At 46.8% G+C, this 21,615-nt stretch overlaps 1 protein-coding gene across 3 annotated transcripts in view; it reads right to left on the reverse strand.

Moving 5' to 3' along the window:
• The window catches only part of GCN1 (GCN1 activator of EIF2AK4), a 65,487-nt gene that overhangs the window by 39,334 nt on the left and 4,538 nt on the right, over positions 1-21,615 (reverse strand). For all 3 annotated transcript variants that reach the window (XM_047762773.1, XM_047762772.1, XM_047762771.1), the window contains exons 2-16: positions 17,481-17,583; positions 13,936-13,999; positions 13,285-13,416; positions 12,273-12,381; positions 9,405-9,503; positions 9,181-9,315; positions 8,293-8,361; positions 8,060-8,168; positions 7,058-7,132; positions 6,672-6,800; positions 5,630-5,680; positions 5,250-5,348; positions 4,881-5,054; positions 2,405-2,557; positions 728-820 (exon numbers count right to left, since the gene is read on the reverse strand). In XM_047762773.1, the coding sequence (XP_047618729.1) occupies positions 728-820; positions 2,405-2,557; positions 4,881-5,054; positions 5,250-5,348; positions 5,630-5,680; positions 6,672-6,800; positions 7,058-7,132; positions 8,060-8,168; positions 8,293-8,361; positions 9,181-9,315; positions 9,405-9,503; positions 12,273-12,381; positions 13,285-13,416; positions 13,936-13,999; positions 17,481-17,583 (1,594 nt within the window). The remainder of the gene's footprint in view (positions 1-727; positions 821-2,404; positions 2,558-4,880; positions 5,055-5,249; positions 5,349-5,629; positions 5,681-6,671; positions 6,801-7,057; positions 7,133-8,059; positions 8,169-8,292; positions 8,362-9,180; positions 9,316-9,404; positions 9,504-12,272; positions 12,382-13,284; positions 13,417-13,935; positions 14,000-17,480; positions 17,584-21,615) is intronic.

The following is a 21,615-nucleotide window of genomic DNA, read 5'->3' on the forward strand; positions in this document are numbered from 1 at the left end:
GTATAAATATAAAATATTAAAGATATACAAGAAGCTGATAAAAAGTGGTTCTCCATGGCCAGGGACACTGGCCAGAGATCAAAGCAAGGGTATAATTTTCAGTGTAGACCCTCTTGGATCTTTTATTTTTGTATTATGTTAATATATTTCCTATTCAAAAACTAGATAAATGTTTTTTTTAACACCAGGAGGTGACTAACAGTTGTAGCTCATTAATGGAATGTTTTGATTTGTAAGTCAAAAGACTTTTTAAATCACCAATTAGCGGCAGATACTTCTAAGGCACCCTAGAATTTTAAACATACATTTAAAGATCAACTGTTCCTTCCCTGCCAAGATAGAAACCAGTAGTTTTTCTATCTCCTGGTGGGGGAGTGCAGCCAGCCACACTTCACCAGAGCTTCTGAGCTGCCTCTTAATATAAGAAAACCTCTAAGACAGCACCAATTACCCAATCAGCTATAATTACACCTAATATCACAGCTCCACAACCATTAGTGCTGTCTCCACAAATCTCCCACTTCCCCCCCATTTCCCTAGCCTTCCATTCCCCAGGGGAATAAATTCATTCCCGTGAAAGCTGAGCTGTTGGCCAGATCACACTGGTCCAGATTTTTGTCCAAGAGATTGGCTAAAACAACAGGCAGTCAGAGAAGGATCTTCTCTGAAGATGCACCAGAAGGACTCGGCCCCAAACTCAATTTCAACTAAGGGGCTAGCAACTCACCATCCTCTGAAGCCACAAGGAGGAATTTCTCAGAAGTGAAAACCTGCTTCTTCTCATCTAAAATCAGCTGCCAGAAACTGCTCAGTTTGGCCTCTGCAAGAAATTAAAGGTCACTCCATGACACAGCTCACGACATCCACCAGGGCTTGTCCCATCCATGCAGAAGCTGCCGGGGCTGGCTTTGCTGATGGACCCCCGGCTGCAGCAGGCTAGAGTATTCCCTTGGCAGGGATAGGTCACTCCCAGGCTCACTCTCCTCCTGTTCTGAGAACTCACCCGTTCTTCCGCTAGCATCGCCTTTATGAAAACCTTTGGTGGTTCTCTGCTGCCCGCAGAAGGCCAGAGGAGCTGCTTCCCATGTGCAATGCCCACCTGCTCCAGGTGCCAGCCTGAACTACTTAAGGTCCGCATGTGGTGCTTTCTCTGCCCTTCCCTGATTGAGATTGGTTTGATCTCACACTGGGCTATTCCCTTCCAGCTCATGAACCATGCCCCGGCCCCCTGGCCTTCAGAGCCCTAGTTCAAATGTTCGCTCCTGCACCAAACCTTTCCTGATACCCAACCCCTAAACTGAAAGCAATCCCTCCTTCAAAACTGCTCTAATGCTACAATGTGGCTTAAATAACAGATAAATATTTGCATATCCTCACTCCCACTCGAGTAAGGCAGCTTAAAATTTGCTGAAGTCAAGTCATGTTCATCTTTGTCTCCCCCAGAAGACATAGTCCAGTGCCTTGGCACATACTCAGATGGCACACAGTAATATATGAAGAGAGCTGAACTCCATTTCTAACCACAGGAAAAAGTTCAGCTATGTCCACATGCAGAGTAGGAGGCAGACTAAACAGGCATGGAAAACCATGTAGCCACAAAAAAGAAGGAAAGCTCTTGTTGTTGGACTGATTTGGAATCTTCCAAGATGTGTTCAGCACATACCCAGCGTGTCTGGGGGTTACACACTGATCATCTATGAGCATGAAACTGGTAATGCTATCCAAGGAGGGAAACTTAGTTGCCTGAAGACAGGCTGGCTCTGGGGAAGCCTTTCATGTTATACCCTATAAATGTATAAGTAATTAAAAACAAAGTCTCACTATACTAAAACTATGTCAGTCTGGGTTTGATCTAAAAGCCCGGCCCTGGAGTTCCCGTCGTGGCGCAGTGGTTAATGAATCCCACTAGGAACCATGAGGTTGCGGGTTCGGTCCCTGCCCTTGCTCAGTGGGTTAACGATCCGGCGTTGCCGTGAGCTGTGGTGTAGGTCACAGATGCGGCTCGGATCCCGCGTTGCTGTGGCTCTGGCATAGGCCGGTGGCTATAGCTCCGATTCAACCCCTAGCCTGGGAACCTCCATATGCCGCGGGAGCGGCCCAAGAAATAGCAACAACAACAACAACAATAATAACAACAACAAAAGACAAAAAAAATAAAAAATAAAAAATAAAAATAAAAGCCCGGCCCTGAGCACTGGAGCCACATGACAAAGGACTGGCTGTCTTCCTATCGCACAGTGTGACTCTTGAGGCTCATCCCTACAGACGACAAGTGGCCCTGTGGCTGCCCAGGGTAGTAAGTGGCCAAGCTGATCCTATAAAATCCTCAACATCAAGGCACTCCTTCCAAGGGCTCTGAAAGAGGCCTTGTCTGCTAGCATCCTGGACATTTCTGGACTCTTACCAGCCTGTGAGTCAGCCACCGAAAGCTTTGACAGCAGCAAGGCAGCAGCGACCCCTTCAGTGATTATGGGAACCTGAGTGCTTTGGGCAGCTGCCTTCTCCACTGTCTGGATGAGCAAGGGCAACAACTCCAGGGCCTGCAACAGCGTGTCACCTGTGGAGAGAGGACAAGCACCTTACAGAACACTCCAATCATGAGGGTGACAAGACTACTCCAGAAAGGAGTTAACCACCTACATCTGAACTAACACCCTTCAGTTACCTTTCAAATATCCTGAAGAAGTGGAATTAGAACCTGGGGCTTAAGTCAAACTCTACAACCATGAAGTTAGAGCTAGAAGGGTCCTTACTAATCCAATAGTCTAGCCATTCATCTGATGGACAAGAAAATAGACCAAGAGAGGTGAAGTGAGTTGCCCAAGGCCACACAGCTGGTTGAGGAAGAGCCAGGGCCAACTCTAAGTCGACCAGTTCTCACTGGGGCTCTTCTCCCACACCAGACAACCTCTGGACCCCAATTTCAAAACCAGAACCTATCTGTTGACCTATAAACTAAACTCAATTTAAAAAAGAAAAAAGGAGACATCTATTAAAACTAGCTAGGAGTTCCTGTCGTGGCTCAGTGGTTAACGAGTCCGACTAGGAACCATGAGGTTGCGGGTTCCATCCCTGGCCTTGCTCAGTGGGTTAAGGATCCGGCGTTGCCGTGAGCTGTGGTGTAGGTTGCAGACTCGGCTCAGTGCCCACATTGCTGTGGCTGTGGTGTAGGCTGGTGGCTACAGCTCTGATTAGACCCCTAGCCTGGGAACCTCCATATGCCACCAGAGCAGCTCTAGAAAAGCCAAAAAACAAAAAAAACAAAAAAACACTAGCTAAACCCACGTTTTCTTTCTTTTTTTTTTTTTTTAAACCCATAACCAACGACTAAGCTGGTGAATTATAACGAAACAAGTATTTCATTTGGATGATGTTATGGACTTGAATCCGAGAAATGTGTATTTTATTTTATTTATTTATTTATTTGCTTTTTAGGGCTGCACCTGCAGCATATGGAGGTTCCCAGGCTATGGATCTAAGTGGAGCTACAGCTGCCGGCCTAACACCACAGCCACACTAATGCCAGATCTGAGAGGCATCTGTGACCTACACCACAGCTCATGGCAACGCCAGATCCTTAACCCACTGAGCTAGGCCAGGGATCGAACCCGCAACTCATGGTTCCTAGTCAGATTCGTTTCCTCTGTACCACGACGGGAACTCCAAGAAATGTGAATTTTAGGGGGTTCCCATGGTGGCTCAGCAGTTAAGGCCAACTAGGATCCATGAGGATACGGGTTCAATCCTTGGCCTCGATCAGTGGGTTAAGGATCTGGTGTTGCCATGAGCTGTGGTAAGTTGCTGTGGCTGTAGTGTAGGCCAGCAGCTACAGTTCCCATTTGTCCCCTAGCCTGGGAACTTCCATATGCCACAGGTGTGGCCTTAAAAAGGAAAAAAAAGAAAAGAAGGAACTGTGTATTTTAAAGGCTTATTTTATGTTTTTATTCTTTTTTAGGGCCACACCCATGGCATATGGAAGTTCCCAGGCTAGGGGTCAAATCAGAGCTGTAGCTGCCAGCCTACGCCACAGCCACAGCAACTCAGGATCCGAGCCTCATCTGTGACTTACACCACAGCTCATGGCAACGCCAGATCCTTAACCTACTGGGTGAGGCCAGGGATCGAACCTGCATCTTCATGGATACTAGTCGGGCTCATTACCAGTGAGCCACAACAGGAACTTCCTTTTATTCGTTTTTTTAAAGTATCGAGCAGAACTAGCTCAAGCTCAAGAGACTAGGTTAAACCCAAGACTTGGCTATCTAGAACTCAATCTAAAATCAAGTTTGATCGGTACAATAAAACTGCACACCCACATACAACTGCAGACACTGTACAGAAAGGGGTCGCCTCTTTAGAGGCAGCTCTGGAATCATTTCTCTAAACAGAACATTTCTCTAAATAGAACTCATCATAAGTTTAAACTCTAAGTGAAATACACCGCATCTCAGAGGTGGAAATCAGTATTAGGGATTTTTACCTTGAAGATCAAGTTCCTACAGCTTTACTTGGGGAGGATATGTGTCAGCACTGAAGTGAGGGCAGTGGTTGTTTCTAATGGGTCTGGTGTAAAGACTACGTAATTTACACCTTATAAATCAATCTTATCAGAATCACTTCTCTGTGATTTCAGAAAAAAGAGTAACAGGTTCTGGTTGTGGGTCCTCTCTGAATAAAGCTGTGTATTCTGAAGGTCTAATAAGGGGGAGAAGCCCAAATCTGTCGAGAAGATTGGGCTCCAATTCTAGGCTTTATGGATGACTAGATGCTCCCAGCAGCTCAGGAGGAAATGATGCAAAATAAGCTGGACCAAAAGAAAAAGCCCGGAACCATGATGATGCTCTAAAGACTGGGTCACCTCTGTGGGGGAAGCATCTCACCTCGGAAGCAGACCAACATGCACTGCAGGTAGGCGTGCCTCACTGCAGAGGTGGAAGTTTTAAGGCTGAAGGCTTTCTTGAACCACTCAGTGAGCTTCCTGGGCACTTCCGTGGTGAACCGGTTACACCAGAGAGCCAGGACAGAGACGGCGTGCACCAAGGTGCCTTCATGAACTAGGGCAAGAAGCAGAAGGCCAGTGAGCCCAGTGTCTTAGGCCAATGTCACATCACTGCCAGTTTCCACAAAAGCAAGAAGGAGTAAAGAGAGAGGAAGAAGGCCTTCAGAAGAGGTTCACAGCAGGCTTCAACTCTGAAAACTGGGTCAAGGATGGGTCCAGGCTGCGTCCTCCCCATGCTGCATAGAATTACCTTCTTGCTGGAGGAATGGGATGAACAGTTCAGCCACGGTCCCATTCAGAACTTGACTAGAAGGGCCAGACACCGCATGATGACTGACACTCCCGATTCCTGCAAGTCAGAGGATTCCCTGCTCAGCCTGTCAGTGCACAACTGCCAATCTGTCAGTCTTGCTGACGCCGCCCACCTCCTGGGCAGCCATGCCTCTCCTCTGGCCATCACTGACCCTCCCTCAACCCCCACCCCCCACCCCCCAGATGCCCTGCCTTTCACAGAAGCCACGCTGGGATGTCCAAGGTTGTCAGAGGCGTCAAGATCCAATGGACTCACCTAACAGTTACGTTACACCGTCTACTACTACACTTCCTACCACCCATGGAAAAGCTCTGTACCTGAGAGGACACTGATCTTCTGGGCCACAATAGTTAGTTTTCCTTCCGAGCCTGAGAGGAGAGACAGCAAAGATTCAAAATTCACATCTGCCAAATTTCCCAAAAGGCATACGTGGTATGACATCAAGATAGGTTCTTTTTTTTTTTTTTTTTTTGGTCTTTTTGTCTTTTTAGGACAACATCTGCGGCATATGGAGGTTCCCAGCCTAGGGGTCCATCAGAGCTAAGCCAATGGCCTACACCAGAGCCACAGCAACATGAGATCCAAGCTACATCTGTGACCTAGTTTCTGATTCCAGAAGCAGCCTTTCTATCATGAAACTGGGCTTAAAATTACATACCGGCTTTTTTTTTTTTTTTTTGACTAAAAGAGTAAATAAGAAGTTCTTGTTGTGACGCAGCAGAAACGAATTGACTAGCAACCATGAGGTTGTGAGTTCGATCCCTGGCCTCACTCGGTGGGTTAAGGATCTGGCATTGCCGTGAGCTGTGGTATAGGTTGCAGATGCAGCTTGGATACTGTGTTGCTGTGGCTGTGGTATAGGCCAGCAGCTATAGATCCGATTTGACCCCTAGGCTAGGAACCTCCATATGCTGCAGGTATGGCCCCAAAAAGCCAAAAAAAAAAAAAAGTAAATAATATGCTCTTTCAGAAAATGTAACAAACAAAATATAAAAAACAACATCTAAAATTCATCCATGTTCCCAGTACTCAAAAATATTAACAGTTTGGTATATTTCTCTTTTGTTTTTCCGTATGTAAATAAATATCTACACTTAAAACTGAGATCACCCTCACCCATACTGCCCTGCATGGGCTTCTATTCACTTCACACATACACACCGGATCCTTAACCCACTGAGCAAGGCCAGGGATCGAACCTGAAACCTCATGATTCCTAGTCCGATTCGTTTCCACTTCACCATGACGGGAACTCCCACACATATATATTTTTGACACAAGCAGATTCAGAGCACTGAGCCCCATCAGGTCCCTTCAGCCACCCCTCAGCCACCTTCATGCCCAGTAAGGCTTGCCCACCTCCGAGGATAGCAAACAGGTGCCTGGCCAGGGCCTCTGTCACCGAAGAGTCACTGCACTGGCGGGCCAGGTTCCGCAGCGCCAGCACGGCTTCGTCCATCAGGCGGGGACTGTTGGATTTCAGCTGACCTGGACATGGAGAGCTGCTGCTCACAAGCTGCCACGAGCTGAGTATCCTGGCTCTCATCTTTGTTTTTCCTGCTCCCTACTCTTCAATCCTAGCTCTGTGCACTCATTATAAAGGTTCTCAGGGGAAAATCTATGTGAATGTGATTTATTTCTAAACTGAGCTGTCCCCTACCTCATTTTTTTTCACAATGATTGGGACAAGTACAACCAAACCCAAGGTGCCATTCTAGGGGCTAGAGGGGGGTCAGGGCACTCACCAGCCAGTCCTTTTACGATGTCCAGGGCATACTGGCTGAGATCGAGAGTCACTGATGCCAGGAGGCTGGAGATAGCTGATGGGGACAGAAAGCAAGCACATGTCAGCCTCAAGTGGAAATGCCTGTGTTTGCCCCACTCCATAGCCATGTTCAGGCCTGTTATCTAGACACTCTTCATCTCTATATGGTCACACAGTGGTCACACCTTCGTCCCACTGTTCTCTGCCATAAGGATATACACTGCCCCTTCTCAATCAGGAAAAAACTGTCCCTCCAACACTCCACCTACACCTCTTACCAAGATAAACAAGGACTCAACTCTCATATCCTATGGTTTCAAGTGCCACCTCCACACCAAGGTCAAATGTCTAGAACAGAGGGTTTTTTTTCCCCTTTTTCTTTTTTGGCTACACCTACTGCATATGGAGTTCCTAAGCCAGGGACTGAATCTGAGCCACAGCTGTGACCTACACCACAGTTATGGCAATGCCTGATCCTTAACCCACTGTGCCCAGCTGGGGATCGAACCTGTACCACTGCAGAGACAACACCAGATCCCTAACCCACTGCACCACAGAGGAAACTCCTAGAACAGAGGTTCTTAACCTGGTTTCCAGAAGGTTCTCAGGCCTCTAAAAATGTATGCAGTATTTTAAGTGGGTATACTTTTGCGCATTCTTCTAGCAAGAGGGCCCATGACTTTTCGTGGGTGGAGGGCGCGGGGGGCATGCCTACAGGAGATGGAAGTTCCTGGGTCAGAGAGGGATCAAACCCGAGCCACAGCAGTGACAACACCAGATCCTTAACTGGCTGAGCCACCAGGGAAACTCCCCCATGATTTTCAACATATTCTCTTAAGGGTCCCTGACCTCTCTCCCAAGGGCCCAAAGAGGTAAACTGTGAATACAGTCCTACCCCCTATTTCCTGCTGCCAAGTAGCAGGGACCCGATTCATCAGGCAATTTCATCTCCCTCCCACCATCCAGTATGGCAGTGACCTACTTTCAATAACATTCTCTGGACTTCTCAGTAAAGACTTCTGTATGGTGGGCAGTATCAGCTCCTTAAACTCCGAGTGGGACATGTATCGGAGTAGAGGGGCACAATTATCCTACAAAGAGAAAGGAGTCAGGCACCCATCCCTCATGGGAACAGAGGATAAGGGATGGTCTGAATCACAGAATTTAAAACAGGATTTAGCTTGTTGGGGTGAATAAGGGCTACCTCTCACTCACCAACAGATACTTCTGAGGCTTTACTTTGCTCATCAGGATATTCTTCATGTAAAACTCCAGCAGGGCAGTCTAGAGAATACAGAGAAGACCTGGTTAGATCTGGACGTTCTGAGATTCCTCCTGTGGGAGCACTTCTAAAAAGCACCCATTGGTGCCCCCAAATGTCACAGTGTCAAGCATGAGAGTCCCAGTGATCATGCCATTCCCCATCTAAAAGCTTTCCAGAGCTGTCCATGGCTCCTAGAGTCAAGTCCAAATCCTTGGCATGGCTCCCAGGCTGCCTGCTACCTTCTCTCACCCAGGTACCCATGTGCCCCTACAATCACACTTGTCTCTTCGACATCTCTGCCCACACGCTTCTTTCTCTGCCGGAAATGCCCTTCCTCGCCTCTTGACTTTGTAACACTTATTCACCCTTTCAGTTCCTTCATTAGAGATGTGTTCCCTGACTCGCAGCCTAAGTCAGGTCCCCAACACGGTGCCACAGCCTCTCGTGCTTTTCCTTTGTAGCACTTCTCACAGAAGTAATGAGATGACAACCTGTCTGATGGCAGCCTCCTCAGACTCAGTCCCACCCAGTGGGGATCATAGCTCTCTTGTTCACTGCTGCATCCCCAACACCTGGCACAAAGCTTGGCTCGAGGAAGCTGCTCGATGGTGGGTGAATAAATGACTGCATGAACAGACAAATCACCCTCTCAGTAACTATGGCAGGATCCACCCCAAGCCAGAACTGGAGGCGAAACTTTCCAACCCCTCACGTTCATACATCACCGTGAAAGGCCAAGGTCTCAGGCGGGAAAACCAACAAACTTCAGATAAGATCAGTGACTGGGGCCACCAAGGCAAAACAGGGTTCCCCTCCTCCCTTCCAGTGAGTCCACCTGCCTTGCGCCGGTTGACCACATCCATCTCCTTGTGGCTCGTGCAGAACTGCACCAGCAGCCCCAGCATGCCTGCGTAGTTCTGGTTGGGTTCCAGGCTGAGAATGGCAGACAAATACTGCTCCACCAGCCCCGGGTTCTGAAGGGGAACAGGCAAAGCAGGTGTATCAGAGCCAGTGAGAGTGCATGGAAGAAGCAATGCCCACCACCCCTGCTGCCTCCTGTCACCTCTTTCCATAGCTTGGTGAGCTTCTTCACAGCACCATCCACAGCGTGCTTGTGGGAGCCGCCGAACACCTCCAGCAGGAGCAGGCACTGCACCTCCACCTGCCGGGACAGGAAGAGGCTCAGGTCTAGGTGTAAAATGGGAGTGGAGGTCCCAGGACCCTCACAGCCTGCCCAAGGCCTTCATCCGGCCCACCAGAACCACAGGTCACCTCCACCAGGCCTCTCTCACTCAACTCCAGCCAGATCCTCTTCCCTCTACCCCCTCATACTTAGCCCTATCCTGGAACTACATCTGTTCATTCAAGCACTTTGAATGAAATATTTGTTGAGTACCCACTACAAGTCAGATGATGAAAACACATGGAGAATAGACAGACATGGTCCTTGCTTTCATGCACCTCATAATCCCGAGGGAGAAAAAGATACTAAACACATAAACACACAAATTAATACATAATTCTAGTGGGGTAAATGACAGCGAGGAAAAGGATAAGTATCCTTTTTCATGTATTTCTTCATGTGCCTTGACTTTTCCTTCATTAATTCCAGATACTTACTGAACACTGACTAAATGGCAGACACTATGCTAGGCACTGTGGATACAGAAGTGAAGACTGATATGAAGATCCTGCCTGTGGGGAGCTCACTGTCCAACCCAGAGTGAAGCACATAGCAGGTGCTCAATTTAAAAGCTTCACAGGAGTTCCCGTCGTGGCGCAGTGGTTAACGAATCCGACTAGGAACCATGAGGTTGCGGGTTCGATCCCTGCCCTTGCTCAGTGGGTTAACAATCTGGCGTTGCCGTGAGCTGTGGTGTAGGTCGCAGACGCGGCTCAGATCCTGCATTGCTGTGGCTCTGGCATAGGCTGGCAGCTACAGCTCCGATTAGACCCCTAGCCTGGGAACCTCCATATGCTGCCAGAGCGGCCCAAGAAATGGCAAAAAGACAAAAAATAAATAAATAAATAAATAAATAAATAAAAGCTTCACAGAAACTGTAGGTGCCACAAACACCCAATGTCACTGCTGAGCAGTGTGGACTGTCACCCTGAGAAAAAAAGACATGATTAAGACGTCTGCCAGGAGTTCCCTGTGGTGCAGCAAGTTAAGAATCTAGCACTGTCACTGCAGTGGCTCGAGTTGCTGGTATGGCATGGGTTCAATCCCTACCCCGGGAACTTTCACATGCTGCAGGCGTGACCTACACCTTATCATGTATGTGTGGACCTGTTTGGGTCTACCTTCTCCCCAGAAGTATAAGCTCTGAGAAAGCAAGGTCCTCTGTCTTATTCCTGCTTCAGCCTCAGCTCCTGGAACAGCACCTGGCACATAGGGGGCCCTCAACAAATACTTCAGTGACTGAATGAACTAAAACCTATGTGTATAGTTAACATTAGCAACCAGCAAAAGAAAAACCCAGGTTCAAGACACAGAAAAAACCACCATGGGAGTCCCTGTTGTGGCAGTGATAATGAATCCGACTAGTATCAATGAGGATGCAAGTTCGATCCCTGGCTTCGCTTAGTGGGTTGGGAATCCGGCGTGGGGGTAAGCTGTGGTACAGGTCACTGACACAGCTTGGATCCTGAGTTGCTGTGGCTGTGGTGTAGGCCAGTAGCTGCGGCTCTGATTTGACTCCTAGCCTGGGAATTTCCATATGCCGTGGATGAGGCCCTAAAAACCAAAAAAAAAAAAAAAAGAAAGAAAGAAAGCAAAAAAGAAAAAGAAAAAACCACCATGGTCTCAAGCTCTTGATGCATCCTGCAATTACTCCAGGGTTGACCCCGCCCACTCACTAACTCAGAAGCACATTGACTTACCTTGGATGATGATTATGAGAATTCACTAGAGACATGTCAACAAGAGAACCTATGATGAACCATCTTATAAGATGGTCTTTTGGTGACAATGAAACCCACACTCTGAAGGGGGATTTCCGGCATACCCACCTGTGAGTTTCAGTGGCCTTATCCTTCTGTCAATTGCTGACGGCAATTCTATGTCATCCCCAGAAGTTTGCTGGATAAACTTCCATGGATGAGGCCAGCAATATGTCTTACCAGCTGGCTGTGTCCAGTAGAGCTGCTTATGGAGTTCCAATGCCACTCCCAATTTACCTGCACAGCCTTCAACAAGTTTCTACAGCCCCTTTGCACCTCCTCTGAGCCCATTTTCATGACAACTCGTTGAGATATATGGGTGGGTAGTACTTTTTCTCATTTTGCAAATGGGAAATGGACTCAGATGTTGGTACTTGGCCAAACTTTGTGGCCAAGAATCAGATCCGTACCAAGATCCTCACTCTTTTTGTTAAACTATAAGACCATTCCTCTTCCCCTCCACTAAGCACAATCAGACATTCAAAAGAACCTCCCAAACTCTGGTTGGAAAACATGCTGAAAGGCAAGGCAGGGAATGTGAAAGGAACAGGCATAGAACAGAAGAGAGAATTTAAGGTTCAAAGCACATGGCAAGAACCACATCAGCCAGCTCAACACTGAAATCCAAACACAGCGAAAGGAATGATTAGCCAGAAAAAAACAAAATGATTTACATTATTGCATTTTCTGGTTTCTTATTTTCCGCTGTCTTCCACACATGCCCTGAAGGCAGAGACCACATTTCTCTTGCCCATCACTGTATTCCCAAGGCCTAGGCACCATGCCTGATGCAGAAAAGTTCAAAGACATTTGATAAATAGATGAACGTCATTATGCTGCGCTCACATCCATCCATCAGTCACACACCCCAGGAGAACTCAAAGTGCCTGGTCACCTGGCACTAAGAGCACTGGTGAAGGTGCTTACATATGTTCAAACTCTGTGCAGAGAGCTAACCAGCATGATTCCAAATGCCTAAGGAACCTACCAGTTTGTTCCAGATGTCTCCTTGCCGCTTGGCTCTTGCAGGAAAGACAATGCGAACCAGTAGGCAGGTCCAGGACAGGGCCAACAAGGCAGCCGAGCCACTGCTCTTACTAAGAGGGGAGGGGAAGAGTGGGGAGAAGAGAGCTAAGTTCAGAGCACCAGCCTCCATTTTTTTTTTTTTTTGTCTTTTTAGGGCAACACCCATGGCATTTGGAGGTTCCCTGGCTAGGGATCGAATCAGAGCTATAGCTGCTGGCCTACGCCATAGCCACAGCAACTCAGGATCCAAGTCGCATCTGCAACCTATACCACAGCTCACGGCAATGCCTGACCATTAACCTACTGGGCAAGGCCAGAGATAGAACCCGCAACCTCATGGTTACTAGTTGGATTTGTTTCCACTGCACGACAATGGGAACCCCAGCAGTCTCCATCTTGAGAACAAATGCTCACCCACCACAAAGCCCAGCCTGATATGTAGGACCCTCTACTGACTGACAATTGGACAGAACTGGAAAATGGTTCTAAACAAATCATTTGTGATAATTCAGGACAAGGCATACAGGCCCCATCAGCCAAACTCCCAAATATAGCAATCACAAATATAAAAACAAAAGGATGGGAGTTCTGTTGTGGCTCAGCAGGTTAAGGATCCAGTAATAAAGCTGGGGTCGCTGCTATGGTGCGGGTTTGATCCTTGGCCTGGGAACTTCCACATGCAGTGGATGCAGACAAAAAGGGGAAAAAAAAGGATGGTTTCTTCCATACAGTGCCAGTGGGCATGTGGTTTCTCCTTAAAACAGCCTTGCTTCAATAGTTTCCCAACCCTATTCCTTAAGAAAGTGGTCTCTCCACTGGGCCTGACACCCTGGCTCCTCCCATCATTCAGAAGGCAGACTGCTGGCACCACTTAAAGTTGCAAAGGGGAAGCGGACAGGCACGTTCACACCTGCTCATCTGCACCGGCTTCTCCGGAGTAGAACCCCTGGTGGGCAACCACCTTTACCTCTTACCTGGGCACACCTGCTTTGGAGCCAATCCCTGAAGACTGCAGAGAATTCAGAAGGTTCTTAGCAGTGGCTTCTGGCTGGGCCTCAGCCAACTGCTGGATGGCTGCCTGCAGGGCCCTGCGTGAGGCTGCATCTCTAGGGGGAAGAAAGAAGGGGGAAGTGAACATGTGGGCAGGGCAAGGGTGGCGGGCTTAGGCCAAGCTGGTCTTTCTCAGGAAAATGAGATTGTACTGTATTTCAGTGGGTCAAAGATGAGAGGATTAGAAGTAACTGGATAAATCTACCTCATCCTAGAGTTCTGGAAGTAGCTAATAAAGGCAAATGAGCCTTAAGGCTGTTAAAGGGAACAGCTCCATTTATGGAACACTTACTTGGCCTCAAACTAGGCCAAGTGCTTTTACATGCATGACTGGTAACAGACTGAGCACTCTAGTGGCAGGCACTGCTCCAGGAACTTGAAACTTACTAACAACCACCTATGAGGTAGATAATAGGATCATCCCTAGCTTGCAGATGAAGAAACTAAGGCACAGAGAGTTTAAGAAACTTGCCCAGGATGCAGGCAGCCTGGTCCCAAAGTCTGGGCTCTAACTACTACCTATGTCACCCCACTGCACAAAGTGCTCAATCACCGGGCTTTTGGTTAGGACTCACCTGTATCGATGCAGAGTCAGGCAGAATAATCTGCAGAGCCCCTTCACTGCTCCCTCCGGTAAATCTAAAACCAAAGATTATACAGAGATTAGTCTATAAAAACCACTTCCTGGGCATCTACCTGAGCCAGGCATTCTGCTGACATGATCTCGGCCCACTGGACACTCCCAATACATTTGAGATAGAATTCCCAAAAGGAAAAAGTAATGACAAAATAGGACTCAAGAGAAACATCTAGTACCGAAAAGCTCTCAGACAGACATCAGTTTACTGAATGAAACCAAGGCAAGACAAGTGGCCTCAAATTTTAACATGCTGTTGAGTGGAGGTGCTAGGGTTCTAGAACTCTTCTGCTTCTTGATCCAGGTCCCAGTCACATGGCTGAGTTTAGTTTGCAATAATTCAGTAAGCTGTTCACTTATGGTACGTGTACTTTTCTTTATGCACATTCTAATAGATGGTTTTAAAACAGAGGACAAAAATTAAAGTATTCTGATGGATCAGAAAAGGGAAGATGGAGTTCCTGTCATGGCACAGCAGAAACGAATCCTACTAGGAACCATGAGGTTGCCGGTTCAATCCCTGGCCTCACTCAGTGGGTCAAGGATCCGGTGTTGCCATGAACTGTGGTATAGGTTGCAAACATGGCTCGGATCCTACATTGCAGTGGCTCTGGTGCAGGCTGGTAACTACAGCTCCAATTAGACCCCTAGCCTGGGAACTTCCACATGCCGTGGGTGCAGCCTTAAAAAAAAAAAAAAAAAGAGGAGTTCCCGTCGTAGCGCAGTGGTTAACGAATCCGACTAGGAACCATGAGGTTGCGGGTTCGGTCCCTGCCCTTGCTCAGTGGGTTGACGATCCAGCGTTGCCGTGAGCTGTGGTGTAGGTTGCAGACGCAGCTCAGATCCCGTGTTGCTGTGGCTCTGGTGTAGGCTGGCAGCTACAGCTCCAATTAGACCCCTAGCCTGGGAACCTCCATATGCCGCGGGAGTGGCCCAAGAAATGGCAAAAAGACAAAAAAAATAAATAAATAAAACAAACAAAAAAAAAGAGTTGAGTAGATTTAAAAAAAAAAAAGGGAAGAACACCTATAATGGAGTGGTTTCTGGAGGTTTTAAGGACCAGAAGCTTGGCCTTAAGAGAGGAATAGGCTGTGGAAAATGGAAAGTGAGGGGCGTGCATGCTGAATGGTGTTAAGAACATGAACGAAAGTACGAGGGTAAGAAGGCATAATGCCTATGCAGGACACCTGAGGAGGATGTGGAGGAGGAGGAGTAACAACTCCCAATACTTCGCTAGTGCCCACAAAGCACCTGGCTCTGCTCTCAGCATTTTATACACATTAGCTGAATTCCTATTAGGTAGGTACTGCAGTAGAGCGCCCCCTTTTTTTCTCTTGGCCATACTTGTGGTATATGGAAGTTCCCAGGACAGGGATCAAATTCGAGCTGCAACTGCAACCTATTGCCACAGCTGCGGCAACACCAGATCCTTAACCCACTATGCCACAGCAGGAACTCCACACAATAGCCTGTTCTAACTAGGACCCTGTTGAGGAATAATCAGAAAGACTTTTGAAGGTGCCACAAAACTCACACATTAGAGCTTTAATACAAAGGAGAATCTCCAAGAAGCTCACAAACAGCAATTTACTTAATTTACACACAGCTTTAACAAGCTTGGGTATGTAACCAGGCAAGAGTTACCAGAAGCAACAAATGAGAATGTGAGTGAAAGAGTGGTAGGAAGTAGGCTCTTTACTAGTAAGTGACAGCTGACAGAAGGGGAAACCCAACTCCATACCACCATGGCCATCAAATCGCAGCAAAGAGAGGAATCAGCCAAGGGGCTTGTTAAAACACAGATGCTGGGCTCCACCCTCATGGTTTTTCAGAATCTAAGTTTTTGCGGTGGGTTTGAGAATCTGCATCTCAAACAAGTTCTAAGCTAATGCTGATACTGCATCTAGGGACCACACTTTGATTTTTTTTTTTTTTTTTTTTGCCATTTCTAGGGCTGCTCCCGCAGCATATGGAGATTCCCAGGCTAGGGGTCTAATCGGAGCCATAGCCTTTGGCCTACACCACAGCTCACGGCAACGCCGGATCCTTAACCCACTGAGCAAGGCCAGGGATGGAACCCGCAACCTCATGGTTCCTAGTCGGATTCGTTAACCACTGCGCCACGACGGGAACTCCATGGGACCACACTTTGAGAACCAATGCTGTATAGCAAAAACACACCAAAAGGAAATGCAAAAACTGAGTTAAAACTAATGAATTTTTTTAAAAAAAAGGTAAATTAGTGGATGCAAATACATTTTTTTATGACCTGCGGCACCATTTTTCCCAGTCACTGTTCTTCCGTGGTAACAAGTGATTTGCTAACAAAGGATTCCAAGACCATATAAGTTTGCACGATGTCACCTTTTAATTCAGCGTTTTCCTTGAACCTCTTTTTCTTTGTTGAAAACCTGCCCAGGGTTTGGGCAGCCCATTTTGAGAAATGCTGGCACATGTAATTATTCTGATTCTGTACAACAACTGAGGGTTCTTGCTGTGACCTCTGAGGGGTGTATAAGACTAGTTTCCCTTCACAAGTAAATCCTCATTTTGCTGTTGTTGTTGTTTCGTCTTTTTAGGGCTGTACCCGAGGTAGATGGAAGTCCCAAGGGTGGGGGCAGAATCGGAGCTGCAGCTTCTGGCCTATACCACAACCACAGCAATGAGGGGATCCAAGCCGTGTCTGGGACCTACACCACAGCTTGCAGCAACGCTGGATCCTTAACCCACTGAGTGAGGCCAGGGATTGAACCCACGTCCCCATGGATACTAGTTAGGTTTGTCACCACTGAGCCATGATGGGAGCTCCTGCTGCTGATGTTTTTTAGAGCTGCACCTGCAACATATGGAAGTCTTGGGCTAGGGATCAAATCAGAGCTGCAGCTGCCAGCCTACACCACAACTCACACCATCAATGGATCCTTAACCCACTGAGCAGAGCCAGGGATCAAACCCGAAGCCTCACAGATACTAGTTAGGTTCATTACTGCTGAGCCACAATAGGAACCCCCTGCATCCCATAAATTACTTACAAAAGACTGTTATCTTTCAGAATTATTTCCAATCAAAATGGTTAAAATTGTAAAAAGATTTGGCATCTAGAAGGATAAACTCTCCACCAATCCAAATGTATCAATGCACATTATAACAAGCAAATACATATAGTAAAGGCAGAAAATGCTTTAAGGGAGTTCCCACTGCGGTGCAACAGGATTGGCAGCATTTTGGGAGTGCTGGGACTCAGGTTCGATCCCCAACCTAGCACAGTGGGTGAAGGATCTGGCATTTGCTGCAGCTGCAGCTTAGGTCAGAGCTGTGTATCGAATCAGATCCCTGGCCCAGGAACTCCACATGCCACGGGGTGGCCAAAAAAGAAAAAAAGAAAGATGTTATCAGGAGAAAAGACCATGGTTCTAAACAGAAAAAAATGATTCTAGTTTGAAATGAAATCATCACTAGGCCACAGGGATGGAAAATAAATACCTTTTCCAGCAACACATTTCCCCAGTTCACTGAGGATTTCTCTTCGTTCCTTCACACTGGCTGTTGTCACCTTCCCTGCAAAACGCTTTAGTGTCTCGGAAACCTGTGAAGACCAAGCCCAGAAAGAAAATTTCACCAGTCAGACGACAAACATTGGAAGGGAGAGACAAAGAGCGCATGCACCAGGATGCTACAGAAGGAGGGATGCAGAATTCAGTGAACCTCTTTCTCACCCAGGGTTTTTCAACCTCCATGCTCCTGACTTTGGAGGCTAGATAATTCCTTATTGTCGGGGTTGTCTTTAGACACTGTAGGATTTTGAGTAGCATTCCTGGCCTCTACCCACTGGACACCAGGAGCAGCATCCCATCCTCTGGCCTCAGTTGTGACAATCCTAATTGCTTCCAGACCCTGTCAAACATCTCCTGGGGGACAAAATCACCCCAGCTGAGATGTACTGCTTTAACTCAACCAGTCAGCTACTCTCATTAACCTCACTTAAACTTGGACAAAAAGAAGAAAGGCAAAAGGCAAAAACCTCAGGACAGAAAATATCCTTTTCAGTAGTTCCCTTGTGAACCCGTCATTGTGTCTGTGAGGATGCAGCTTCGATCCCTGGCCTTGCTCAGTGGGTTGAAGATCCAGCATTGCCAAAAACTGCGGCAGAGGTCAGAGATGGAGCTCAGATCTGGTGTTGCTGTGGCATAGGCCTTAGCTGCAGCTCTGATTCAATTCCTAGCCTGGGAACATCCATATGCCACAGGTGGGGCTATAAAAAGAAAGAAAAGAAAAAGAAAATATCCTTTCTGGAGTTCTCATGGTGGTGTAGCAGTTAACGAACTCAGCTAGTATCCACAAGGATGTGGGTTTAAGCGCTGGCCTCGCTCAGTGGGTTAAGGATCCAGCATTGCCATGAGCTGTGGTGTGGGTCGAAGACATGGCTTGGATCCTGCGTTGTTGTGGCTGTGGCTAGTCCGGCATCTGTAGCTCTGATTGGACCCCTAGCCTGGGAACCTCCATATGCCGCAGGTACGGCCAAAAAGACAAAAAAACAAAAACAAAAACAAAAAACTCCCATAAGAAAGAATGTCCTGGCAAGTCACAAGCACAGTTGGCTAAAGGGCAAAAGGTTAAGAAACTGAATCCTAGCTCTGCCTCCTATCAGCTGTGGAAACTCAGTCAGATTCCATCACCTCCTTGACCTTCATGTTCCCCATCCATACAATGAGATAACAGCACCTATCTCACAATTGTTACAAAGACTAAATGCAATCAGTACGTAGAGCATTTACTCTCATCCCAAGCACAAAATCAGCTACTACTACCAGCAAGCCTTTGAGGTAGGCATCATATCCCCATTTTACACATAATGAAGAAACTCCCAGAGGGAAAACCATTGCTCAGACTGGAGTCAAGAGCCACAGCACCTGCAGTTTTGAAACTAAACATGAAACCAATAGGTCTAAAAACTGATGCTGACAAGTCCTTAGCTTTCAACCACCATCCATGTAACCACAACTGCATCCCCTTCTGCACAAGGACATAAGCAGAAGGCCTGGAAAAAGGGGCAGTTTGCAAATATCCCTGAAACAATATTCTACAGGCGACAAAGAGGCCAGATCCTGAAGACATGAGCAGCAGAGCAGGGCATAATAAGACCCAAGTGACTAACACCCTGGTGTCGCCATCTTTTTCTTCTGAGGGTATTTCGCAGGGAGGCCTTATTAGTAGAATAAGACTCCACAACTCATACAGAAATAAAATAATACTGATTTTTTTTCCTTAAGGTTAAATCCCTGCTATAAGGCTATTGGCAATGAATAAACTCATGTCCAAAACTCTGTCTTCTACATAAATGATTTAACACTGTCTTTTGTTTTTAGTCATACATGCATATAATTACAGAGTCAAAGGTCAAAGAGTTCTGCTCTAAACACCAGTCCCTTGCCCCCACACTCAATGACAACTTTTCACCAATACTGGTTATTTTGGTAGTTATCTCCATACCTCTAAATAATTTGCTTCTGCTACTACTTTTGCCTTTCTACCAAAGATCTCTCTCCTCCAACTCCACCACAGACACTCCCCATTCTCCCAACACAATTCCTCAGTTTCATAACATGAATTAGCCCAGCAATTTATATGCAAATAGCATTCAACTTCTCTTTAAAAAATTGTTTACTCTCCTGCACAGCTTTGTTTGTCTTTTTAGGCCTGCACCTTTGGCATATGGACATTCCCAGGCTAGGGGTCAAATCAGAGCTGCAGCTGCCAGCCCCAGGCACAGCTGAGTAGGAATCATATCCCCACTTTACACATAATGAAGGTCTTCGACCTAAACACACAGCAACACCAGATCCTTAACCAACTGAGCGGGGCTAGGAATTGAATCTGCATCCTCATGGATACTAGTCAGGTTCGTTACCACTGAGCCACAATGGAACCTCCATCCTACACAGCTTTTTATTTCTATATTTTTTATATATATATTTTTTATTTCCCCAATACATTATTTTTTTTCTACTGTACAGCAAGGTGACTCAGTTACACACACGTACACATTCTTTTTTCTCACATTATCATGCTCCATCATAAGTGACTAGACATAGTTCCCAGTGCTACACAGCTGCACAGCTTTTTAGAATTAACCCTGGAGTTAAATAATTGCCCGTTCCCTTTTCACCTCTGTGTGCCTTGTTTTTATCTGTTATACATATTTCTTTTCTTTTTTTTTTTTTGGTCTTTTTGCCATTTCTTGGGCCGCTCCCTCGGCATATGGAGGTTCCCAGGCTAGGGGTCTAATCGGAGCTGTAGCCACCGGCCTACGCCAGAGCCACAGCAACGCAGGATCCGAGCCACGTCTGCAACCTACACCACAGCTCACGGCAACGCCGGATCGTTAACCCACTGAGCAAGGGCAGGGACCGAACCCGCAACCTCATGGTTCCTAGTCGGATTCATTAACCACTGCACAATGACGGGAACGCCTGTTCTACATATTTCAAACCTAATTTTTCTGCCACTTGTCTAAATCTAAATACATTTAGGCAGATCAGGTTTTCTATCAAATTCCACCTTCCCAAATATGAATAAGCCTCTCCAGATCTTTCTGACCTGCCCCAATTTGGTGGGTGACTTCTTACAGTTGGGACATAGCTTACCCTGAAAATGTACTCTTTCTTATGTTTGGGTGAAGCACATTCTCCATCTTGTAAAGTTCTTGCAAGTTTGAAATGTTCTAGCCTCATATCTGAAGTCTGTCTGGATACAGAATTCTAGGTTGGGAGTTCCCGTCGTGGCTCAGCAGAAACGAACCTGACTAGCATCGCTGAGGATGCAGGTTCAATCCCTGGCCTCACTCAGTGAGTTAAGGATCCAGTGTTGCCGTGAGACGTGGTGGAGGTCTGACTTTGCTGTGGCTGCAGCATAGGCCAGCAGCTACAGCTCCGATTCGACCCCTGGCCTGGGAACCTCCATATGCTGCAGATGCGGCCCTAAAAAGACAGAAAAAAATAAAATAAAATAAATATTTGTTGAGTACCCACAAGGCAAAAAAAAAAATCTAGGTTGAAATTTTCCTCCAGAATACTGAGAACCTTTCTCCACTGAGTTCTAGCTTTCGGGATTGTAGGGAATCCCAATACAATTCTGACTCTTGATCCTTTGTACGAGACCTGATTTTCCGCCCTGGAAGCTTTAAGATCTTCTCTTTGTGTCCAAGGTTTTGAAATTTCACGTTAATGTGCTTTGTTGTGAGTCTATTTTCATCCATTGTCCTGAGCATTTTTGATCTGAAAATTCATCTTTCAGTTCAGGGAAAGTTATCTTTAATTACTTTGTTGATGATTACCGTGGATAATGGACCTCCTACACTTTTGTGTGATCTTGTTTTACACTTTCAGAAACTTCCAGTCTTTTGCCAAGGTGGAGAAAGAAAGCTGGGCATCTGACCGCAACTGAAAAAGGCTTTTCTTTCTTTTTTTTTTTAAATCATTTTTGGCTGCCCCATAGCATATGGTGTTCCCAGGCCAGGGATCAGATCCAAGCCACAGTTGCAACCTGTGTGGCAGCTGGCAGCACTGGATCCTTAACCTGCTGTGCCAGGCTGGGGATCAAGCCCGCATGCAATCCAGTG

This window comes from Phacochoerus africanus, chromosome 15 (assembly GCF_016906955.1).
Source record: "Phacochoerus africanus isolate WHEZ1 chromosome 15, ROS_Pafr_v1, whole genome shotgun sequence".
Taxonomy (NCBI): domain Eukaryota; kingdom Metazoa; phylum Chordata; class Mammalia; order Artiodactyla; family Suidae; genus Phacochoerus; species Phacochoerus africanus.